Source organism: Gossypium arboreum, chromosome 8 (genome assembly GCF_025698485.1).
Source record: "Gossypium arboreum isolate Shixiya-1 chromosome 8, ASM2569848v2, whole genome shotgun sequence".
In the NCBI taxonomy this organism is placed as follows: domain Eukaryota; kingdom Viridiplantae; phylum Streptophyta; class Magnoliopsida; order Malvales; family Malvaceae; genus Gossypium; species Gossypium arboreum.
Window position 1 is genome coordinate 74,007,664 of NC_069077.1, and position 26,521 is coordinate 74,034,184.

General features: G+C 34.0%; 1 protein-coding gene and 1 non-coding gene across 2 annotated transcripts; both read right to left on the reverse strand.

Moving 5' to 3' along the window:
* Positions 1-6,665: 6,665 nt before the first annotated feature.
* On the reverse strand, positions 6,666-10,463 carry LOC108483486 (plastidial pyruvate kinase 4, chloroplastic). Its single transcript, XM_017786961.2, has 5 exons — positions 10,214-10,463; positions 9,895-9,991; positions 9,223-9,632; positions 7,369-9,018; positions 6,666-6,979 (listed from the first exon to the last, which is right to left on the reverse strand). The coding sequence occupies exons 2-5, from the start codon at positions 9,940-9,942 to the stop codon at positions 6,844-6,846; spliced, it is 2,244 nt and encodes a 747-aa protein (XP_017642450.1). The 5' UTR covers positions 9,943-9,991; positions 10,214-10,463; the 3' UTR covers positions 6,666-6,843.
* An 8,073-nt stretch (positions 10,464-18,536) lies between these two features.
* Positions 18,537-18,643, reverse strand: LOC128279922 (small nucleolar RNA R71). The gene has a single exon (XR_008270107.1). It is a non-coding gene; the product is annotated as a small nucleolar RNA R71 (small nucleolar RNA).
* Between the last annotated feature and the right edge of the window lie 7,878 nt (positions 18,644-26,521).

A 26,521-nucleotide genomic window follows, 5' to 3' on the forward strand; every position in this document is an offset into this window, starting at 1 on the left:
GATTCTGAATAGACCAGCATATAGAAGTAACCCCGAAGAGACGAAGGAACTTCAACGATAAATTTCTGAGTTGTTGGACAAGGGTTACATTCGAGAGAGTATAAGTCCATGTGCTGTGCCAGTGTTTTTGGTATCAAAAAAAGATGGAACGTGGAGGATGTGTGTTGATTTTCAAGCTGTGAATTAGATTACAATCAAGTATCGACACCCCATCCCTCGACTCGATGACATGCTGGATGAGTTATGCGAAGTGACTATCTTCTCTAAAATTGATCTGAAGAGTGGATATCATCAGATTCGCATGAGAGAAGGTGACGAGTGGAAAACAGCCTTCAAGACAAAGCTAGGGTGTTAAAGTCGATCCTGAGAAGGTTAAAGCAATACAAGAATGGCCACAACCGACATCGATTAGTCAGGTGCTATTTTGTCACAGGAAAAGAGGCCCGTTGCATATTTCAGTGAGAAACTTAGCGGAGCAATGTTGAATTATCCTGTTATGACAAGGAAATGTATGCACTGATCCGGGCTTTGGAGACTTGGCAGCATTATTTGTTGCCTAAGGAGTTTATGATCCACACTAACCATGAGGCTTTACAATATATCACAGGTCAGCATAAATTGAACAAACGACATGCTAAATGGGTTGAATTCTTAAAATCTTTTCCTTATGTCAATTGATACAAAAAGGGAAAAAATAATGTCGTTGCTGATGCATTATCATGCAGATATACACTTTTGAGTCATCTTGATTCACATTTGATTGGATTTGCATATATTCGTGAGTTATTCTCTGATGATCTTGATTTTAGAGATAAGTATAATGCTTGTGAGAAAGGTGCAGATGGAAAGTTCTATAGGCATGATGGTTATCTTTTCAAATAAAGCAGGTTATGCATTCCACAGGGTTCAATCATGATATACTGATCCATAAAGCAGATGAAGGTGGATTGATGGGTCATTTTAGAGTCACCAAAATGTTGCAGACATTGAAGGAGCATCTATTCTGGCCTAAGATGCGCAGGGATGTTGAACGGTACTGTGAACATTGTGTGACATGTAAGAAAGCCAAATCGAAGGTTTCACCACATGGTATGTATTTACCTTTACCTATTCCCGATTTCCCTTGTACTGATATTTCTATGGACTTTATATTGGGATTGCCTCGAACTAGGACATGTAGAGACAGTATATTTGTTGTGGTTGACAGGTTCTCGAATATGGCACATTTTATTGCCTGCCATAAGACTGATGATACTGTTAATGTGGCTAACTTGTTCTTTAGAGATATTATGCGTCTGCATGGTATACCTAGGTCAATTGTTTCTGACAGGGATGTAAAGTTTTTAGGTCATTTCAGGAGGACTCTTTGGAGCAAACTAGGTACAAAACTTATGTTTTCTACTACTTGTCATCCCCAGACTGATGGAAAAACTGAGGTTGTTAACTGAGTTTATCTACTTTACTTCGTTCCATCATTAAAAAGAACATAAAAACTTGGGAAGATTGTTTGCCACATGTTGAATTTGCTTATAACCATGTTGTACATTTTGCTACGAAGATGTCACCTTTTGAGGTTGTTTATGGTTTTAATCCTACTACTCCTCTAGATATGTTGCCTTTGCAACAGAAACATGTGATGAATAGAGACGGTAAAGTGAAAGCAGAATATGTGAAAAAGTTGCATCAACAGGTTAAGGAGAACCTAGAAAGAAGGACTCAGCAATACGAAAAGCAAGCAAACAAGGGCAGAAAGTGAGTCACCTTCGATGTTGGAAATTGGGTTTGGGTTCATTTCCGAAAGGAACGATTTCCAGCCCAAAGGCAGTCCAAGCTATTACTACGGGGAGATGGTCCTTTTCAGGTGTTGGAAAAAGTGAATGACAACGCCTACAAGTTAGACTTGCCGGGAGAATATAATGTGAGTGCCACATTTAATGTTTCTGATTTAACCTCTTATGAAGATTCTGTAGATTTGAGGACAAATCCTTTTCAAGAATGGAGGGACAATGTGAGCACATCCATGCCAACCAAGGAAGCTGATCCGGAGGTCTTACCATTGGGACCTATTACCCGTTCTAAGGCAAAGAAATTCAGGTACTCGAAGGGACACTAGCTCAAGAGTGTATATGCAACTCATCTTCAGCTCAAGTCAGTTCAGAGTACTCTACACCAGCTCATCTTCAGCTCAAGATACCTCAGAGTACTCTACACCAGCTCATGTAAGCTCACTCTACTTGTGGCTAGCTCATTCTAGCTCATTTCAGTTTCTGTCAGCTCAATTTCAGCTCTACTAGGTCAACTTCAGCTGGCAAGTCCAGACGTAGCTAAATAATGATTTACAAGTCGGGGAGTGTACCAGTGCACATGTGGCAGCCCAAGTGGCATCCGGTCATTCACACATCCACGTTGCAGCTTAGATGAGTGAGTACATTATTGGCCGAATTGGAGCAGCCCTTCCTTTTTCTTACTTGACGTCAACTTCAAGGATAAGATCAAGTAGTTTGTGTTTGAATTTCAAACTACAAATACAAGGCTGCCATACAATGTCGTCCATTTTAGGAGTTATTGGGAGTTTAAAATTTGAATTTTAAATCCTCTATTTTCAGCCACAGAAGGAAATTCGGCCATACACCTCTTGTTATCCATATATATGTATAAAAACAAAGTAAGAAAGTAAACACTTTTAATAAAATATAATCTTTGTGAGATTTTCTCTCAAACTTCGATTTTTCACTGAACTATCTTGGCATATAAGACTGTGTTTGTTGTGTTAATTTTTTTGTTGTGTCAATTTTACTTGATACTTTGGGTTCCTAGATTGCTATCTAGTGGGTCCAAGTCCGTTGACGAAGAACAGATTTGATTCGGGTTCATTCAGTATATTGTACGAGTTCTTTCGTGTTCCTCGTTTTTCTAAATTTCTAGCAATATTCTACACCAATTCTGTCATCTTTGAAATTTCAAGGCTGCCATGTATAAAGCTTCAAGAATTCATCTTCAACCTTGATTCAAATCTGCGAGAAATTTCAGCCCTTTCTCTTTTTGTTTTTTTTTCTTTGTTTCTTTGTTTCTTTGTTTCTTTTCTTGTTCTTAAGATCGTTCTAAGCCTAAACATCCATTGTGTCTTGTTTTTGTTTGCAGAGAAGTGTTTGCTTCAATCTTAGATCTACAACTTACAAGGAACGTTGTTTCACCAAGCAATGCCCTTATCACGTCAAGGGTATCCCACTGACAAAGTCCATGGTGACACGCTCTCATTTCCACTGAGGAATCTGAATAGGTTGGAATGAACCAAAAGCAAATTGGTGCTTGGCCTTGACTTGTTGGCATGTCAAGCATCTTGCCTCAAAATCAGTCACATCACGCTTAAGTCTCGCCCACCAATACTGCTCATAAAGATCCCGATACATCTTACTCCCTTCAAGATGCATAGCATAAAAACTGTTATACCTTTCCCTCAAAATAGACTATCTCAACTCTAAATCTGAAGGTACACATATCTCCCACGATAGCACAAAACTCTCTCAGAATTAAAAGCAAAATTCGTAGTCTTGCCTCCTTGATAAGTTTTATATGAGATGCTAAAGATGTATCCAATAACTGATGTATTTCATAAGAGCTAACATACACATATCACGTGTCATATTAACACATCATTTTACTCAATCCACAACATATAGTGACAATTTGGCAAGATAAACGTGAGGAGTAAGAAAACTTACACTCAAAACTTATGATAGGGGTTTAGGTTACTCCTAAGCTCTCGTTTAACACTATGAATTGTGTCTACGACCAGCAATTCCAAAACACTCACTATTCATGCTTTCCCCTATTTTTCGAAAACTTAAACTAGTTTTTCCTTGCCTTTCGCTTTACTCAAAGAAGGTCCCAATGATTCTGAAGCTTCACACATTTTCAGCACACAATATACACAATTAATTAGTAGTTATAAAACACATTAAACAAACAAAAATGCAGGTCTAAGACTAGTTCCTCTTAAAACTAAAATTTTCGACTAGCATAGTCGAAACTCAAATTCCTTATTTCACATTCAATCCCATCACTTAAAACTGATTCTAAACACCTAACTACTCATCCAAGAATAATTCTCAACCTTCAAGACACTCAAAATTCCACAAGTTAATGGTTTTAAAAATTTCGACATCCATGACCATTTTTATAAAAACTCAACAAAACCTTCAAATCTTTCAACGAAACTTTAAAGCAAGTTTAAAAAAATTCTAATCACATCAAAACAAACTGAAAATCATGTAGAAACAGTAATTTTGTCCAAAATCCTGAATTTCACCATTAACAACTCAAATTTCGACTTCTACACAAAATCTTTGATTCAATAGATTAAAACTTGATTCAAATAGATAAACTACATAAAAAAACTATTAGGAAAATGAAACATCATCTTGGTTGAGGGAAAAACAAACGATTGATGGAAAATTTGAGAAAATCCACAAGTTGAATAATAATGGAATTAAAGGCGTTCTTAATGTACTTCTTAGTTTTCAAAGAGGGTTTAATGTTAGAAAGATGATGAAAATAAAAAGGATTAGAGTAATTGAGATCAAAATTGGTGAATGGTATTTGGAGATTTCAAGGGACGGCAAAGAAGGTAAGGGGAGAATGAGTGTCGTGAGTTTTCTGTAGGTGGAGGGAGAAAATAGGGTATTTTTAAAACTAGTATATTTACCTTTGGGCCTCTTTCACATTTACACCCTTTTACAAAATAGTCCCCCTTTTAAAATTAAAGGTCTTTTCCACTTTATTTTATTAAATTGGTTTAATTTTCAAAAAGCCATAGATGAAGGTATTTTCGAGTTACCACATTTTGAATTTCTGAACACATTTTGAGTCATAATTCCAAAACTACCCTCGAAGCTCTTAGACCCAATTTCGAGATGTGACATGATGGAATGTTGGAGGAAATACATGCATTAGATGACAATGGTACTTGGAATTTAGTGGATTTACTTATTGGTAAAAAGTTTGTTAGTTGCAAATAGGTATTCACCGTTAAGATTAATCAAGATACCTTAAGGGTTAAGCTTAAAGTTAAATTAGTTGCACTAGGATATGCTCAGACTTATGAGGTGGATTATTCAGAAACTTTCTCTCTTGTGGCCAAACTTACCTTTGTTCATCTATTATTTTCACAAGTTGTTTCTCATAATTGGTTTTTACACCAATAAGATATTAAGAATGTCTTTCATCATAGGAATCTTTAAGAAGAAATCTATATGGAGAAGCCACTTGGGTTCTTGCTTAAGGGGAGTATGGGAAGGTATGTGTCCTGAAGAAAACCCTTTAGGGGTTGAAGCAAAGCCCTCGAGCCTAATTCGAAAAGTTAGTAAGACAATTCAACAGTTTGTACTAAAAAAAAGTTGTGATCATACGTTGTTTTACAAAAGATCTAAAGTTGGTGCTATTCTTTTTTTAGTATATGTTGATGATATCTTTATTACATGAAATGATGTTGTAAGGATCTCTTCTATCAAGACTTTCTTGTATACTATATTTCATATGAATGACTTAGGTAAGTTGAAGTACTTTTGGGGGGTAGAAGTAACAAGAAACAAGAAGATAATTTTTTTTGTCTAAAAGAAAGTATGTTCTTCATTTACTAGCAAAAATTGGAAAATTAGCAGCTAACCTTATAGTACTCCAATGTGTATCGTACGAAAGAGGAAGATGATCATTTTGATGGTCCTAAAATATAATAAGCTAGTTTGGAAATTAAACTACCTTACTATAACTCAAGTGAATATGGCATTTCTTGTGAGTATTGTTAGCCAATTTATGTTTGCACCCACAATCAAACATTGCGTGGTGTCAGAGCAGATCTTATGTTACTTGTAAGAAGCTCTGGAGTGTGGCATACTATACAATAATCATGGGCATACTCGTACTGAATGTTTTGCATACGTCGACTGGGTTGAATCCAAGATAGATAGGTCTACTACTAGACATTGTGTTTTTGTTGGTGAAAACTTAGTATCGTGGAAAAGCAAGAAGCAAAATGTTATATCTCAATCAAGTGTTGAATCAAAATATAGGGTTATGACACAATCCACGTATGAAATTATGTGGATACAAAATTTGTTAACCAAAATTTTATTGGAGTATCCATTGCCAACAAAGCTTTTGTACAACATGAAAGAACTTGTTGAAGACATGTAGACATCTTGTTGATTTGTTTACAATGACATTGAGTGAGGATTAGATTGAATATCTATATAACAAGTTGGATATGATCGATATGTATACTTTAAACTTTTAAAAGAGTGTTATAGATTCGTAAGATTAATTCTAGGATTGGATTAAATTTGATTTTATTATTTAAATTACGTAAACTTATATATAAACAAGCTAACCCTAGAGATGAAGCGCAAGTAATTTTTATCAATATATTCTTTTCTTATTTTTGTATATATTCTTTTCTTAGTTTCCAATAACATTATGGAACTTTGCAACTTCTAGGATACATCACCATGGCCATCCATGACGAAGAGTAACATTAGGTTGTCTAAAAACTTGTACATGTTTTTCAGATACTGTGATCGGCATTGTGTTGATACTGGCTGCATTGAAAATATAAATGATAATTAATATCATAAGATAAGACCGTTAAATGATATAACCTACAGTACCAATTTTAAGGTTCTAGTTGGTTGCATGTTACTGATGATAAGAATATTTACATAGCCCAAAAATAAGATACTACTTTTAAGGTCCATGACAGAAAAAAGGAACTATCAGGTGTCCCAAATCAGATAGTGCTGCAAACTATACAATAACAGTATTCCATTAAATGCAGGAACTCGGACTTTCCTAAACAAGATGGCTGGATGGAACAAGTGACTTAACTTCAGCTTTCATCTGTCTTGAATTTGAGTTCAGGATATTATCTAGAGTTGAAATAGCTTCTACAATGTGTCGTCCTTTGTTCAACATAACGCAGCTTGCCCTGGAAAAATAAGAAGAGCTTTTAATCAAGCCATGTTCCATGCATTTGATCATTTAAACACCTTCAACCAGGAGAATGGAGAAAGAGAAACAAAGAGAGGGAAGATCGGTGTGGTGGAGGGAAATTCATTGGCTATCAGAAATCAAAGTGGCTTTCAGATTTGGAGAAGAGTACAGAACAGAAGGAAATGTATTCGTGGAATGCTATGCAGATATAACAGTCAGAAGAGGTTAATAAATGAAATTGCTTTAAGGGCACTTAAAATGCATGTAAAGCTGCCTGCCTAACTACTGAAAGTGCTTACATAGCTCAAACATATTATCAAGCATTAAATAAATATCACTGATAACATATGGAAATAGATAGGGAAATATAAATTGATCACTTACTTCCTTCCACTTGCAACATCAGTAATCTCAGCTCTGGTAGGAACTCGGGATTTGACGAGTGATTCGAGGACCTGAGTTGCCCAAATAACTGGTATGTGAGCAGCACCACAAAAAGATAATATTTCTTCTTGTATATCAGCCAATCTTTCCCACCCGCACTCCACAGCTAGATCTCCCCTGGCAATCATAACCCCTAAAGGATTTGAAGATTTCATTGCTTCCAAAAGTAAGAGGGGCAACTTTTCAAACCCACTTTTTGTTTCAATTTTTAAAACAATCCCCAGGTTTTGAAGTTTCCTTTCCTCCAGTTCTTGGCGAAGCACTATAATATCACGAGTATCTCTAATAAATGAAACACCCACCATGTCTGCATGAGACTTAACGAATTCAAGATCCACTAGATCCTTTGAAGTTACACCTTTGAACCTAATATTGCTGTCTGGGATGTTGATGGATTTCTGGGATCCAAGTTTAGTCCCTCTTAGGCCAGCATGAGTGATTGAGACAACAATCTCTGAACTAGTAGTTCCCTTTATGACTCCCCAAATCTTTCCATCATCAAAAGCTATGCGCTCTCCAGGTTTGACTGCATCAAAGAGATAGCCCGATGAACATGTTATTCTATAAGCACCACTTACATGCCCATAGGAATTATCCTCACCACATGTACTATCCCGCGAAATAATTAGTAAATCTCCAACTCTTAGTCTGATAGACGACTCTCTAGGAGGGACATCTACTACTTGTCCAACAGGTAATCTGTCTTTCTTCCTCTTAATATATAATTCTGTTCCAGAACTAACATAAGCAGTTCTAGTACACTCCGCCATAAAGCCAGTACCAGAAAAAACATGAAAGACTCTGGAAATCTTTAGCATCCTTTTCTTACCTCTAGCATCAAAGAACCTCAAACTATCACCTACTTTGACTACAGTGAAAAAGTTTTCATCATCTATGAACAGAACAGCATCAGGAGAAAGATGAGGAGGAGGAGCACCAGCTCCTTTATGAGAAAGCCAAACTTGTGCAGGAAAAATCACCTTTCCAGTAGCATTTTTCTTGGCAGATACTTTTACAACGCATGGACCAGGCTTTAGATTATCTGTACGAAGTTTTGGACCAGCTAAATCCATAAGAATTCGACATGGGGCCTCCAGCATTTGAGAACTCCTTTTTACTCTTCTGATTATCTCACTCCAGCTTTCAGGACTTCCATGAGCACAATTTATTCGAATTATTGAGGTCCCAGCCTTTATAAGATCGGTTATTAGTGTTTCACTCTCAAGAGCTTCTTCTCCAACCGTTGTCATGATATGTGTACACCTACTACCTTGAAGTGGTCCCAATAATAACTCTCGGTTCAAACATGCCTTCATTCTCATCGTGTTTATTGTGAAATTCCCATTCTTTTGATGATATAGCTTTCCCTGAGTGGAAATTCCGGCACTGACATCTTTGCCAGTTCTTGAAGAGTTCAACTGTAGGTTCTCCAACAGTTCAATGCATGTGGTAAGACTTGCAAGGACAGATGAATTGACCATCTCCAAATTCAGCAGACTGATCAAAGCTAGATCGTCTTTGAGTGGCTCAATGTCAAGACATTTCAAAGCCAAATAATGGATTAAGTTTTTTGCACTCTCCACGTAATTGCTGGAACAAGAAAGTCTCCATAAATTAGAAAAATGCCTGAAAATAAGATTTTATAAAGTAGTCTACAATTGCAATAAGTACTTTCAAGTATTTTCCACTTTCTTTATATTAACTAGCCTTGTGAATAAGATAAACATTTAAGATGGCACTGGCAGTACTACAGAAGGCAAACATAACAAATATAGTTTCAACTTTCCAACGTACTTGTGACATAATTTCAGCCTAGATGCATTCCACTGCTCTGACGCTAATACATGCAAATGTAAAGCCTTCAATTTGTCCAGGAGGCTTGCCAGATTTACCGAGTGCTCGACCATCTGAAAGACTCCTGAACCTGACTCCGGAAGAGAACCAGCAGCTTCCTCATCCAGATCATTGGAACTATAATTATTTTCCAAAGGCACAAACACTTGCTCATCGGAACAAGCATGTGAACCGCTTCTTTCACCTTCATCATTTTCGTGTGGGGTAGCAAAAGCTGTAGTCCTGGTAGTGCGAGTGTTCTTAATTTTTGCCCATAATTGAACAGTTTCCACTGACTGCTTCACATTAAGTTTGCAAGGCAGATGCGAAAACTTCCCCCTCCGGCTAAATACATCAGCGGAGTGGATGGCCTGAGAAGAAGGCATATCAAGCTTAACCAAAGAATACAAAAAGCACATCATTGAAAATAAAAATAAAACCTAACAAAGACATGAATGAATTGGGGAATAATTGTGGATAGGATTTACATGGCAAATCAATAAGAATTCAGTGTTAAAAATAATCTATTTATAGATATACTGACAATAATTCAATAAAAAAAATTGATGATAGGAAAGCGTTTCAGATAATGCAGGGTAATTATAAAGGATTAAAGACGGAGCATGCAATTACATGGCGTATGGGTGTAGCCTTATGATTTGTGACAATAGAAGTCGTCATCTATTCGCTGACTCAACTCAGACAGAAACAGATTTCAGAAAGTTGGAACCTGAAAACCAGAACCAAACAAAAAATATCTTCAGATTCATCAAGAATGCTGAAACCAATCAAAGGTTTTAAAAAAATCGGATATAAAGGAAATACGAAATTTCCACACTATTTTCGTTTCTTTAAGAATTTTCAGGAAGCAGAAAATGAAATCACGAACAAATTTTTATTTTTATGTGATGAGGAATAATCGAGAACTAAAAAAAGAAAGAAGGTAGGTAACCTTTCAGAGAATGCAGTGATTTTACGGTTAGCCTCCTCCTTCCTCCTGCTGCTTTGCCTTTTGGGTTTTGCACGGGAAATGAAGGAATGAGTCTGAGAGAAGGAAATCTGAAGGCGAAGAAGTGTGGATAGCACGTGCCAGTTTCCATACGTGGCACTGCACGGAACGTCGGTCAATTAGTCAAAATGGCCGATATGTGTGGTTGGAATTCCAGAATTTCCCCTCCATACCAGATTGTAGAGATTTTACTTTGACTATTATTTTCAATTTATTTTTAAATATTTTTATATTTGTACGGTTATAAAGTAAAAAGAGATAGAGAAAATAAATAACAAATAAAATATAAAAATAATAAAAGATGTACTTTACTGATCAAAAGGAGTGATTATAATGCTCTTGGATGTCCATTGGTATTGGTAGATAATATACATTGTTAAAATTTTATTAGGAAAAACCTATAAGATAAAAACCTAATGATGAAAAAAAAGTACACAATCTATAATATGTATAATATGTTGCCTCATTAAAAACTTATCATAAAAACCCAATAAGACCAAATATCGGTTAAAGGAAAAAGAGTATAACACATATTTACTCCCCGATGAAAACATTACATACTTTCTTATATTCTATGTATTCAATATTGAATACTAATTTTTAAATGACTATTTAAATGTATTACTAAGCATATATATCACTATTCTTTTAAAACTCATGAGTGAAGGAAAATTTATGAGAAATATATTTTGATCTTTTAGGAGTTTCAACAATAATCATGATAAACTTTAAACATGATCATTCTATAAAAATACAAATAGGTATTTTCAATCATTTTATAATCCTCTTTCAACTACTATTGACTAAATCAATTTACCAATATAAATGAATTATTTCCTAAGAATTTCAATATGCTTCTAGCATTCTAAATCCTTCAAGGATTTCAATATAAACTTTACTATATAGTGATTTATAAAGGTTGTAACAACAAACATTAGACGCAAGTTAAATCTTTTATGAATTGTCAAAATAATATGTCTAAAAGTTATTACATCTACCACAAAAGAATATTACATTTTTTCATAATCAATACTAGTACTTAGCCAAAAATTTTATATTTTTATTCCGCTTTTACAAAACTACTTCATTTACACCCTCACTGGCTTTATACCTTTATATATTTGGACTATTGGTGCAAAACCTCCACGAATTTAATTATACTTGAGTTGCGTCTTTCTATTTTGATCAATTTATTCCATATCTATATTTTTCAATAGATTTATTTAAGATCCTCCTTTTATTTCATTATTTCAATAACAATTTTGCATGCAAAATCATTATTGACCACTTTTATTATTCGGTTCCACATTTTCTCAAATTGACATACCTTATCGAGATATCTTATTTTCATTATTTTAAAATTCCATTTCAGATACTTGAATCTCTTCTAGAGTTTTACTTATTAGTTATGTCTTAGGTCTTTTCTAGAACACCCGCCTTCACTATATGACCATCTAGAAGAATTTTAATCTTTGAAACCGATCAAACTATAATTTATTCTAATTGATTGTCTTACTGGGACTTTTGGTTCAAATTAAAATATTAATTTGATTATTCTCATTAATTTTGTAAATACATATGATAGTTAACTTGTAATAAGCTATCATTGTTGAACTTCTAGTTCAAATTACTCTCCCCCTAACTCATTACAAGTTATTATTTCTTTCCTGCTAATGTCGAAAAACTATCGAATCAAAATTATAATCATAAATAATGTCATAATTGAATCTCCAATACATTCAAACATCTAATAATACAAAGAAATTTGTAATTAATATATATTCTCAACTTTCGTTGAGGATTCACTCATATTTGTGCATTGTGGTGGAGCATATACACATATACAAAAATTTAAAGATGGGAAATATTTAGTTCTTGATCAAAAACCATTTGTAATGAAGAGTATTTATAATTTTTTGGCTTAGTGCGTACAACACGTAAATCAACATAATCTCATGTTGAAATAGGAAGTTTAGTTCACATAAGTAATAGTTTAGACATTAATCAGAGGTGTTCAATCAATAATTTCTCTAAACCATTATGCGTAAACTTTTACAAAAGTTTGTCAAACTCAATCAATAAAAAATTGAGATATAAACTTATCAGTATTAGCAAGATGAATTGTCTTAATTGCATGATCTGAAATTAATTATTTAAACAAGCAATCTTGCTAATGACATGTTGTAAATTGATAACACATATGCGATTATTTTGTAGATGCATCTACCAAAATCATATAATATCAAAACCATCAACATGGTGGATGAATGAGCCCATATTCATTTTAGAAATGCAAGACATTAAATCTCAATTTTAGCTAGTGAGTTTCTAATAATCAATTTTCATTGAGAACAAGCAACATATGAGAATTCTTTTAAATTAAAGAATCTTCTAGTTCTTTAATGAATGTTCATATAAATTCTAAATTAATTTTCACATCATATATGATCCAGGATGGTCTAACTGGTCACGCCAAGAAGTAAATGCATTTGTATCAGTAAACTTATGGTTTACTTTAACATGTGTTTCAATTGTATTAAATTGTAACAAATTAATAATTTTATTATCATTCCTTTTACTTTGTATCCACAGATAAGTGCTATTGTGACATTTACTACTAAAAATGTCTGAATTAATATGAATTAATGTCACTAACTCAACAAAATAAATACAATTTCCAAATAATTATATGCAATATTCGCTTTAGGGAATATGCCAAAATCTTCAAATATCTAAAAAAAAGAATTGCAACTTCAGGTACATCCAACCATAACGAGTTTTAGATAGAATTATCATATTTCATTGCTCATAAATAGATCTTTCATAGACAAATATTTTGCTTCCAGCCCCTTAATGGGGATGATGACAAAAGAAGATCGCAAAGATTATAAAATAAATATAAATTAATTACACAATCCTTTTTCTTCATCCATTCAAAATAGATATTTATAATAATAGTGATTCATATGAAATATAATATTTTTCAGATTCACAATTTTAATATAAGATCTATTATAAAATCTTTAAAACCAATGGATTAACCATCACAAGATATTAATATATTAGCTCTTCCGGAGCTTTCACTAATTTTGTACTATCAAATATTGGAATAATATTTATTTGTTTTACTACCAAATAAGATAAATATTTTCTATCTATAATGATATAATTTATTACTACATTCTTATATCCTTCCTCAAAGAATATTTATAGAAATAAAATATTTGGACATATGCCACATATGTGGCCAATAATCTTCATATCACATTGATAACATAAGTTATCTTTATCCTTTGAAGAGTTATCTTGAGAACTCTCATTGTTCTCTTATTTATTACTATGTTCCCATTTTTAGTGGTTCATGATTATATATTTTATTTTCTTTATATTTGCATTCACTTTAGGGAATGCAATCAATCGGGTAGGACAAACTTCTAAACGCCTCCATTGATTTTTTATTTCATAATTACCATCGCAAAACATGAGTGGATTTTAAATCAGAATTTATCTATTCATGTTGTTATGATTAGTCTCCAATTACATCCTCAATTACAACAACAATCATGATCTCAATATTTTTATTTTTCATAATTGTTATGTACTGCTACATTCACTTGAGGGAATGAAGCAAAACTAATGGAAGAATTTCATAGTTTTTCATTAGTAACTTATTGTTTTTCTTAGTCATTAGAAGGTATGAGATCGTTTGAAAATACTATTAAAGTCATTTTCACAATGTTGCTACTACAGTAGCACATTAGATATTTCAATCATATAGTATATTGTATTCCTTCGGGAATATATATAATACAAATACATGGGTATCTCATGTTATTTCTCTATATGGTTTTAATGTAAAACACATGAAGGTTTTATTCAACTTATATCTTCTTGATCTGAAAAATAATATTATATTTTACAAAAATTTTCATCATAAGGAGGTAAAATATTAGCTCTTAAGGTGCTTTTTACCGTTTTATGCAATATTAGCTCTTCAGAGTATATAATCATTTTATTATATAACCTTAATGAATGATTAATTTATTTTAAATAAAAATTTATTTATTCATATAAAAATAAAATGAATAGATATAAATAAAACATATATTACACGTAAAAAATAATAAATTCATGTCACTAATAAATCATTGTTGTTAGATAATATATATTTTATATATCATACCATAACAAAATATAAAATATTATAATTTTAAATTAAAATAACTTTACAGTTATAAATGTTTAAACACAAACATTAAGGCATTTTAGTCCAAAATTATGTAGTCAAAACTAGCTTATTAAATTATCCCTTTATTCAATTTAGTCAAAATTCACTTTAAGGCATTTTTACACAATTGCCCCTAATGTTTCACAACTTTTATAATTTAGTCCTTATTTCATAAAAACACAATTTCATGCAATTCAATCCTATCCCGTGCTAGCCAAATTTCAATTAGGTCCCTAGCAGCCCATATTTTTCATATATTTCACATTTTGACCACAAAGTTTCTACATTTCACAATTTAATCCCTAATTTGCATTTTCACTAAAATTCATTTAACTAAACTTTGTATAACTATCATCAAACATTCATAATCTATCAGTAAACATCAAAATACTCATGTGCTCATTAATAAAAATATTCAAAATCTTTAATAGTTTTGCAAAATAGTCCCTGGGCTAGCTAAACCTAGTTGCAACAATCTCAAAAACATAGAAATCATTAAAAACAGGACAAAAACCGTACCTTAATGAGCAAAATAGCCTAGCTGAATGAAGAACATAAAAATGGCTTCTTCTAGCCCTAATAATTGATTCCAAAATGAAGAATAAAATATGATAACTTATTTTATTTGTTTTTAATTATCATTATTTACCAATTTACAAAATTAACCTTATTCATTAACCTTTATAATATCATTTTAATGACCATATTTGTCCACTCAAACTATTAGTGGTCTAATTAAAACATAAGGACCTTGACTTTATGGTTCTATAACTATTGAATACCTTTAACTAATAGAACAACACTTTTGCACTTTACGCGATTTAATCCTTTTTATCAAATTAAACACTCAAATAATAAAATTTCTTAACGAAAATTTTACACAATCATATCTTCATGCCGTGGAAATTAAAATAATAATAAAATAATTATTCTGACTTTGGATTTTTGGTCCCGAAACCACTATTTCGATTTGACTAAAAACGGGCTATTACAACTAAAGTTCAATCGTGTACCCAAAGCTTCTTGCAATTTCTTCAAAAATCACAACGTAAACCTCGGATCTCTATCCTAAATAATAGAAATTGGCACCCCGTGCAATCTAACGATCTCAGTGATGTCCAACTCAGCTAATATATCAAGCGAATAGTCTGTATGTATTGGAATGAAGTGTGCATATTTTGTTAGTTGATCAACGACAACCTATATAACATCTTTCTTTTTCAGAGTTAGGGGTAATCCTAATACAAAATCCATTGTAACTCTATCCCATTTCCACTCTGGTATCATCACAGGCTGTAATAATCCCGAGGCACTCGATGTTCGACTTTGACTTGTTGACAAACTAAACACTTCGACACAAACTCTGAAATGTCTCGTTTCATGCCCAACCACCAATACAATTGTTTCAAATCATTGTACATTTTAGTACTCCCTGGATGAACAGATAAACAATCACTGTGTGCTTCACGTAGAATTTTCTGAATAAGTGGAAACACAAAAATTTACACACTTTTTCATACCCTTTTTAACTTAAATTCATGCGAATTTAGTTAAATTCTTGTCAAAAAATAATTAATTTTATAAAATAATTGAAGTGCACTTAAAATATGAACATATTTAATTTTAGTTAATTTCATAATTATTTTTGATGAATTTTGGTTATTTTCGACATATTTGCGCAAAGGGAATGGCTCGGCAGACACTACTAAAAGCACAAAATTGAGAACCAATTTGAAGTATCGAGGAGAACTAAATTTCTGCCTAAGATGGTCCAAAATTATATGTATTTATTCATAATATAATTAATTTTAATTTGTATCCAATTTAATTTGGGTTAATAAATTATGATTAATTAATTATGAAAAAGTGGTCCGACTGAACCGAATTGAGTAAACCGAACCGGCCAAGAAAACGACAGCCTAAAACCGTCCAAGTGTTGACCCAATTCAGCTCATTAGCTGATTTTTTAAGCTGCAAAGACTTGTTCAAATTGTAATTCAACCCCCCCTCCCCAAATTGGTGGCTTTTAATATTTGCCCAAACATATTTAGCAAAGTTGAAGCCATCAACTTTGCCACATAGGTGGCCGGCCAAGGGTTGGCTCTTTGGCTGCTATTTTTAGCAAATTTTAGCTATCACATTCAGCTATAAAAAACCCCCCTTGGCTGATCATTCAAAGCATCCCTCACTCATTCACATCTCTTCTCTCCTCTCTCACTTTCTCCTCTCATTTTCCCATTCCAAGTCCCTTACTCTCTTGCTGATTTCTCCTCTTGGAAAAGGGGCATTCATCAGCCATTTTGGAGCAACATCAAAGTGTTCATAGTAGCCTTGATCGGCGAGGACAATAGAGAACGAAGACAGAGCAACTAGTCAAGCCACGGAGAAACACCAGATTTGATTCTTGTTCCCTATCTCTTTAATTTTTGTTGTTGTTAAGATGAACATATCTATCAATATTTATGTTGTTGGAATGGCTAATTTAATCAGCTTAGTTTGAATTTAATTCGTGTTGGTTTGATTGCATTTCATCTACTTAAATTATTAAAATTGTGTTTATGCTGTTATAGGCCTCGATAAAATGCTTGATTAAGTAAAATCATGCCTAAGTTATTCTTGCATTACGATTGTAAGATAACTAATGAATTAGTAATTTAAATGGATTGAAATTGTAATTAATGGACACAATACTTAATCAGTGCATGTTTATTCTTCTAAAGTAGCTGAGGGTTAAATTAGCAATGTATCTGGCGATACACTTGCCTTGCATAACTTGTAAGATTATTGTGATTAAACTGTTTCAAGTTAAGGATACCTTGTTATTTCCCATAGTCTTTTATATGCTTATTAGATTTAATTAATCGTTTGAATTGACATAGGGATATGCAAGAAATTAATTCAATTTAATGAGTATGTATGTGCAATAACATGTTTGCTTATTAAAATTTGTTTAATCGTTTGAATTAACATAGGGATATGTTAAGAGATGAATGGATTTGTGTAGGTGAGTATGTTCACAAGTTAGCAAATTACCGAGTTGCCGTGAATTTATTCGTAACAACATAAACATGAGTTTAATAATTCTAAGTTAAAGAAATGTAATCAATCCAACACAATTATGTCATCTTGATAAAATCGTATTTTGAAATCGTGCATTTGAGATTTATTTATTTAGTTTACTTAGTTTAAAATCTTGATTTTTAATCACCCTCTTCAAACAAAATATTTTTTCACCAAAGTGTTTTAAATAGCATTCATAAATAATTCTTTTCATAGTCCCTGTAGGTACGATAACTTGACATTTACTTGTCACTTTATTACTTGTTACGATTGTGCACACTTGCACATTTCCGTCATTCCAAGTTTTTGGTGCCATTGCCGGGGACTGTTTTAAAAACTCATTATTTGTGAATTTGTTACTTTTGCATTTTGGTTTAATTTTCTATTTAATTTTTAACTTAATTAATTTTTCTGTGATTATTTCAAGTGTTTATGAGTATTGACTGAATTATTGACCTATTCCCTGTAGACCCTGAGATAGAAAGAACTTTTCGACAGCAAAGAAGACAAGCAAATCAAAGAAGGACCGAAGAGATGAACTTCAGAAATTCGATCCAAAGACACGGAGCAAACCCTCCTCAAAATTCTATCCTTATTGCTGATGATAGGGAGAGAGCTTTGAGACAGCATGTCGTGTCAGTGTTTAATGATCTTAATCCGGGTATTAGGAGACCCGAAATTGAGGCACAACAGTTTGAGTTGAAGCCAGTCATGTTCCATATGCTTCAGACAGTGGGCCAATTCAGTGGAATGCCTACCGAAGATCCTCACCTACACTTAAGACTATTTATGAAGGTGAGCGATTCTTTCAAATTAGCCGGAGTGCCCGGAGATGCATTACGATTGAAGCTGTTCCCCTATTAGCTAAGGGAAAGAGCTCGAGCCTGGTTGAACTTATTGCCACCAAACTCAATTTCCACATGGTAAGAGTTAGTAGAAAGATTCCTTATGAAGTATTTCCCGCCTAGCAAGAATGCTAAGTTGAGGAACGAGATCACTGCCTTCCAACAAATGGATGATGAGTCCTTGTATGAGGCATGGGAAAGGTACCAAGAATTATTACGAAAATGCCCTCATCATGGAATCCCACATTGCATCCAACTTGAGACATTTTATAATGGTCTCAATGCTTATACGAAGATGGTAGTGGATGCTTCTACTAACATTGCTCTCCTTTCTAAGTCTTATAATGAGGCTTATGAAATCATTGAGAGGATTGCCAGCAACAATTATTAATGGCCAACCAATTGAGCAGTGTTAGAAAGACGAGTTGCTGGAATACATGAAGTAGACACTCTTACTTCACTCACATCTCAGGTATCATCAATATCCTCGATATTAAAAAATCTTACTACTAATAGGTCTAATAGTTTTGCAGCAAAGCCACCAAATCAATTTGAAAATATAGCCTGTGTTTATTGTGGGGAAGGACATATGTTCGAAGAATGTCCATCGAACCCATAATCGGTGTATTACATGGGTAATGTAACACCCCTAATCTGTATCCGTCGCCAGAATAGGATTATGAGGCTTTACTGATCAACAGTTTAATTCCAAACATTTATATATATATATATATATATATATATATATTCACTCAAGTCAAATTCATTTATAATTTAAAATAAAATCAATTCACATTTCAGAACACATATAGATATACATCTCGCATAAACCGTAGCATAAATAACATCATTTATAAACATATGGCCAAACCACAAGTACTTTTGCAAGCTATGTATATACTTTAATACACTTTCAAAATAACATAAGGTTTTAAAAGACCATAACATATAACATATTTATCAAAAGACTTAAACAATAATTCAACCCAAACCGAATTCAAACCTAAAATATAAAGCCATTATCATTACACAAAATACTTACCACAAACCAAACCATAATCAAACATACTTACATATATCAAACCAAGATCATGGACACCAAAACTAAGCACGTATAAAATTAAATCTAAACATAAGTAACAAGCCATTTTCGTATGGCCTTAGTTACATAACCAAAATCAACACTTAAAAAATATGTTCCAGCCTATACATGCCATAATTTAAGTTTAGCTATTAAGGTACCAAGACAGTAGATAGTGTGATGAACTTGGCTGAAAGTCTCCCGAGCTTGTAGCTTGACTTCAAAATCTATAAGACAAAGAATCATATACACAAGTAAGCTAACATAGCTTAGTAAGTTTAAAGCAAATAAACAATTTCAAGATATAATCAATTCATTTCAAGTTAAGCCGAATTGTATTAACAATGCCAATCTTAACTTTGAATTTATAAGTGAAATAAATGATAGCATTTTCATGCTTATTACTACCATAGCCGAATGCTATCACAACCATATTAACCGAATGTGAAATCAACTTTCTAGGTTATAGCATCACTATACAATCAATACATATACATACTTATTCGCATAAGTAAAGAATCCAAATAACAATGTCATATACATTTACTACTAGTATGGCCGAACACATGTATGATCACATATATATTTATATATCCAAAATGAATTCCATAATATTCATAATATTTGTTCAAATCAATATACTTGCTTATTTCCTATATATTTGTCTTTTGCATCACATAAAACTTATCAAATTTCAAGTCTCACACATACCTCATTAACAATAGCTAACAAGCTAAACCATACCTGGCTTCGTAACTCATTTACACATTTGATCGCGATTTACCTTTTCCCAATGAACCATTCAGAATTGGATAGGACACTTAAATAATCACATGAATCGTACAATGCCAACGTCCCAGACGTGGTCTTACATGTAACCACATATCGATGCCACTGTCCCAAACAGGGTCTTACTCGTAAAGACATATCAGAATCATAAATCGATGCCATGGTCTTACTCGCACACACATATCGGAATCCTATGTCATGACATACGTATCCTAGCTATTCCTAAGGTTCATACGGGGCTTTCGGACGTCATATTTCGTCGAATCGAACTCGGAAGTGTAGTAGCCAAATTTAATCATATTTGACCAAAGCTATGTATATGTTCACATATTTCATAACTGAATATAATATTTACATTTAACTACAATTAAACATGTCTATTTGCTTATAAACTTACCTCGGACGTTGTTAAACGGGACGGGGCTGCTAGTCGACAACTTTCATTTTTCCCCGGTCCAGATCTGATTTCTTTGGTTCTTGATCTAAACATATTCAAGTTAAGCTCATTCAAACATATTTCCATTCAATTTAGTCCAAAAAAACATAAATGGGAAAATTACCATTTTACCCCTCATATTTACAATTTTTACAATTTAGTCCCTACTACACAAAACACAAAATACACAAAATTTCCAAATACTTATGTTTGGTCGAATCTTACCCATTACCATACAAATCCATATATTTCATTAATTTCACATTTTAGACCCTCAAATTATTATTTTTGCAATTTAGTCCTAATTACTCAAAATCATCGAAAACTCTAATACAAAACATGTTAATCTAAAACATATATTTCATTTTTCATCCTCAAACAACAAAAATCACCAACTATTAACAATGGCACAATTCAAAATATTCAACAAAATCAAAAATTAAAGCTTGGGTTTTGTAGTACTTGAAGCAATGATCTCAAAAACGTAAAAATTATCAAAAACCGACTAAGTACAAACCTTGAATCAAGGTGAGAAAGATGGCCAAACCTAGCCCTTGTTCTTTCTTTGTTTCTTTTGTTTATAATCGGTGTAAGAAGAAAATAATGAGCATGGCTTATTTTATGTTTTAATATAACATATATTAATATGTTTTTTTATTTTACTTATTTAACCTTTAACATTAAATAATAAACCATTATATGCTAAGGTCATGACCGTCCACCATATTTACTTTTGGTCTAATTGCATCATAAATGCCTCCATTTACAAGGACATCATCAAATAAGTACTTTCACATTTAACCACCAAATTTTCATTTTACGCGATTAAGCCATTTTATTTAATCGGACACTCAAACGATAAAATTAAAACACGAAAATTTCACAGATATAAATTTTCACAAAATAAACACAGAAAATAATTTTAAACTATTTTTTTGACTCGAATTTGTGGTTCTGAAACCACCGTTCCAATTAGGGTCTAAATCGGGTTGTTACAACTCTCCCCATTAGGGATTTTCGTCCCCGAAAATCTTGCCGGTGAATAGGTTCAGATAACATTCTCTCATTGCATCCTCTGGCTCCCATGTTGCTTCCTCAACTTCATGCTTATGCCACAATACTTTAACTAATAGAATCTTCTTATTTCGCAACTCTTTAACTTCACGAGTCAAAATGCGAATCGGTTCTTCTTCGTAGGTCATATCAGGCTGAATTTCAATCTCAAACAGACTAATCACATGTGAAGGATCAGATCGATACCTTTGAAGCATTGAAACATAGAATACATTGTGGATCTTTTCTAATTTACGTGGCAACGATAATCTATAAGCATAAGCAACTGGCCCAATACACTCTATTACCTCATACGGCCCAATAAACCTCAGACTTAATTTGCCTTTACGACCGAATCTGAGTATTTTCTTCCATGGTGAGACTTTCAAGAAGACTTTGTCTCCGATCTAAAACTCTATATCTTTACGTTTCGTCTGTATAAGATTTCTGACGATCTGACGCTGCTTTCAAACTTTCACGGATCACTTTCACTTTCTGTTCAGTTTCTCGAATCAAGTCAACCCCTTGTATCTTATTTTCACTAAGCTCAGTCCAGTACAATGGCGTACGACATTTATGACCATAAAAAGCCTCATAAGGTGCCATTTTGATACTCGATTGATAGCTTTTATTATACACAAATTCAATCAGAGGTAGGTATCGTTTCCACGTACCTTCAAACTCGAGAATGCAACATCTCAACATATCCTCAAGTATCTGAATGATTCGCTCAGACTAGCCATCTGTTTGCGGATGGAAAACAGTACTGAAATGTAATTTTATACCAAGTGCATCTTGCAGTTTCTTCCAAAACCGCGATGTAAACCTTAGATCTCTATTCGAAACAATAGATATAGGCATACCATGTAATCTCACAATCTGAGAAACATACAATTCAGCCAGCTTATCAAGTGAGTTGTCTGTAAGTATCAGAACAAAATGAGTTGATTTAGTCAATCTATCAACAACAACCTAGATTGAATCTTTCTTGCTTGGTGTCAACGGTAAACCAGATACAAAATCCATCGTAACTCTATCCCATTTCCACTCAGGTATCATGATAGGCTGAAGTAATCCTGAAGGCACCTGATGTTCAGCTTTTACTTGTTGACAGGCTAAACATCTTGCAACAAAGTTAGAAATGTCTCGTTTCATTCCATGCCACCAATAAAGTTGTTTCAGATCATTATACATTTTTATACTACCTGGATGAATTGATAATAGATTGCTATGAGCTTCATTCAAAATCATTTGAGTCAACTCTGAATTCTTCGGAACACATATTCGGTCTCTGAATCTCAAACAATCATCAGCATCAACTCTGAATTCTGATTTTGCATCCGTCTCACACTGAGCTCGTTTTGCGATCAACTCATTATCAACCTTCTGGGCATCACAAATTTGTTGAATAAATAATGGTCTTGCTTTCAATTCAGCTACTATCGAACCATTATCAGGCATAGTCATATGCGCATTCATTGCAAGCAAAGCAAACAATGATTTTCAGCTTAAAGCATCAGCAACAACATTAGCCTTCCCCGGGTGGTAGTTAATCACAAGCTCGTAATCTTTTAGCAATTCTAACCATCGGCGTTGTCTCAAATTCAAATCTTTCTGAGTCATCAAGTATTTCAGGCTTTTATGGTAAGAATAAACATGACATTTCTCACCGAACAGATAGTGACGCCGAATTTTTAAGGCGAATACAATGGCTGCCAACTTTAGGTCGTGTGTTGCAAAATTCTTTTCATGTGGCTTCAACTGTCTCGAGGCATAAGCTATCACTCTGCCTTCCTGCATCAAAACACAGCCCAAACCATTTAATGATGCATCACTATAAATAACAAATTCTTTACCCGATTCTGGCTGAACTAGCACTGGAGCTTCAGTCAAAAGGGCTTTTAATTGATCAAAGCTTTTCTGGCACTTCTCTAACCACTCGAACTTAACATCTTTCTGCAACAGCTTTTTCATCAGAGATGCAATCATAGAGAAACCTTTCACGAACCGTCTATAATAACCAGCAAGTCCCAAAAAGCTTCGGACTTCAGAAACATTCTTCAGAGGTTTCCAATCAAGTATGGCTGAAATTTTGCTCGAATCAACCCGAATACCTGATGCTGATACTACATGGCCCAGAAAACTAACTTCACTTAACCAGAACTCACATTTACTGAATTTTGCATACAACTGCTTATCTCGTAATATTTGCAACACAAGTCTCAAATGTTTGGCATGTTCAGCTTCACCACTAGAGTAGATCAAAATGTCATCTATAAACACAACCACAAATCGATTTAGATATGATCTAAAGATCTGATTCATCAAATCCATGAAAACAGTGGTGCATTAGTGAGTCTGAAAGGCATAACCAAAAACTCATAGTGTATGTACCTTGTTCTGAAAGTAGTCTTTGGCATATCTGAATCTTTAACTCGCAACTAATAGTAGCCTGATCTCAAATCTATCTTCGAAAATACTATAGCCCCTTTCAGTTGGTCAAACAGATCATCAATTTGTGGCAACGGATACTTATTCTTTATAGTCACCTTATTAAGCTGTCTATAATCAATGTACATTCTCATAGTTCCGTCTTTCTTTTTCATAAACAACACAGGTGCACCCCACGGAGAGAAACTCGGTCGCGCGAAACCTCTATCTGTCAATTCTTGCAACTGAGCTTTCAATTCTTGTGATTCTGTAAGTGCCATTCTATACGGAGCTATGGATATCGGAGTTGTCCCAGGCATTAACTCAATACCAAACTTTACTTCTTGAATAGGTGGCAAACCTGGTAATTCTTCTAGAAACACATCCGAATACTCACATACAATAAGTACTGATTCAATGTTTCTTTCAGCCGCTTTATTGTCGAGCACGTAGGCAAAATAAGCTTCACACCCTTTTCTCACATATTTCTGAGCTAGCATCGAAGAAATCACTGCTGGTAAACCTGAAAATCACTAGATTCAATCTGAATAACTTCATCATTCTAGCTCCGTAGATCAACGGTCTTTCTTTTACAGTTCACAACAGCATCATGTAAAGTCAGCCAATCCATACCCAGAATTATGTCAAACTCATCAAATGGCAGTAACAACAAATCAGCCGGAAAGTACAGATCTCGAACCATCAAGGGACAATTCTTACACACTTTATCAACCATAACACACCAACCCAAGGGGTTGGACACTCTAATTACAAACTCAGTAGACTCAACAGATGGAGTCTTGCTGAATACTAATGTCTCACACACATAAAAATGAGTAGAACCAGGATCAATTAATGCAATTACATTAGTATCATAAGAGTGAATGTACCAGGAATGACATTTGGGGATGAAGCCTCCTCTCGTGCACGTATAGAATAAGATCTAGTAGGTGCACGAGCCTCAGACCTGACTGCTGTATCTTTAGTCCCTCTCTGACCGCCACTCGCATTACCAGTATTTCTGGGTGGTCTACCTCGAGCTGCAGTATTACCTGATCTCGTATTCTACACTGGATTTTCCTCAGCTAACATTGGGTAATCTCGAATATAATGATCTGTAGATCTTAAAATAGGTCCGATCATGTAATCCGCAACTGCTGGGATGTCGTTTACCATAATGTTTACACTCGGGCTAATTTGATCTGACATTACCCACACTGGCTACTGAGGTAGCTCTCGAACCAACCGGTGGTCTGCTTTGGTCTCATCGAGAATAACCCGAAGTGGCTTTTGAATGACTAAAATCATCTCGGAACTTCTTTGGTGCCGACTGGACTGACCTACTGAATGATCTCTTACGCGAGTCTCTAGCTTCAAAATCAACTTTCTTTTTCTCTTTCCCGAGCTCCTTAGCTTTGCAGGCTCACTCCACAAGTACCACAAACTCTTTTATCTCAACTATGCCAACTAATAATTTAATGTCTTCATTCAGTCCATCTTTAAATCTTTTACACATTATGGCTTCAGTAGATACACACTCTCGAGCATACCGACTGAGTCTCACAAATTTCCGCTCATACTCTATCATTATCATCCGACCCTGTTTCAGCTCTAAAAATTCCTTACGCTTTTGATCGAGAAATCTCTGACTAATATATTTCTTACAGAACTCACTCTGAAAGAATTCCCAGGTCATCTGCTCTCTCAGAACTACTGATACCAAGGTATTCCACCAGTGATATGTTGTGTCTTGAAGCAAGGATATAGCACATTTCAAACATTCATCTGGAGTACAGGACAACTCATCAAACACATGGGTGGTATTATCAAGCTAGAACTCAGCCCGCTCAGCATCATCATCATCAGTGGCTTTAAACTCTTCAGCTCCATGTTTTCTGATTTTATCAATAGGTGGTCTACTCAATCACAACGGATCATTTACTTGAGGTATAGCAGGCATGGAAGATGGATTAATCAGGGGTGGGGGTTGTTGTGTAGCTGGGTTAGTCCGGATATATTGAGTGAACTAGTCATTCATCATTTGATAGAATGCTTGTTTAGCCTCACTTTTTTTATTACTCGAAGTCAGTCAAGAATTAGCCTACGCTGTCCCTTGCGTGGGAGCAGGCACTACACTCTTGACATCATCAGCTACAGCTCTATTGGGATCCATTTACTATATGAAAACACATTTCAAATGTCAGAAGTCATCACACTATCACAGAATAATATTATGGCATGTATAGCTAGACTCACACACGCTATATTAGTCCTAGAACTGACTAAACCGTAACTCTGATACCAATAAAATGTAACACCTCTAATCCGT

Bases quoted from the DNA above. Each gene is read 5' to 3' on its own strand.
- LOC108483486 (XM_017786961.2), bottom strand. From the start codon at position 9,942: ATGACGACTTCTATTGTCACAAATCATAAGGCTACACCCATACGCCAT. The intron at 9,019-9,222 runs GTACGTTGGAAA...TTCTTGTTCCAG, and splicing joins AGGCTGAAATTATGTCACAA to CAATTACGTGGAGAGTGCAA. The intron at 6,980-7,368 runs GTAAGTGATCAA...TTATTTTTCCAG, and splicing joins GATGTTGCAAGTGGAAGGAA to GGCAAGCTGCGTTATGTTGA.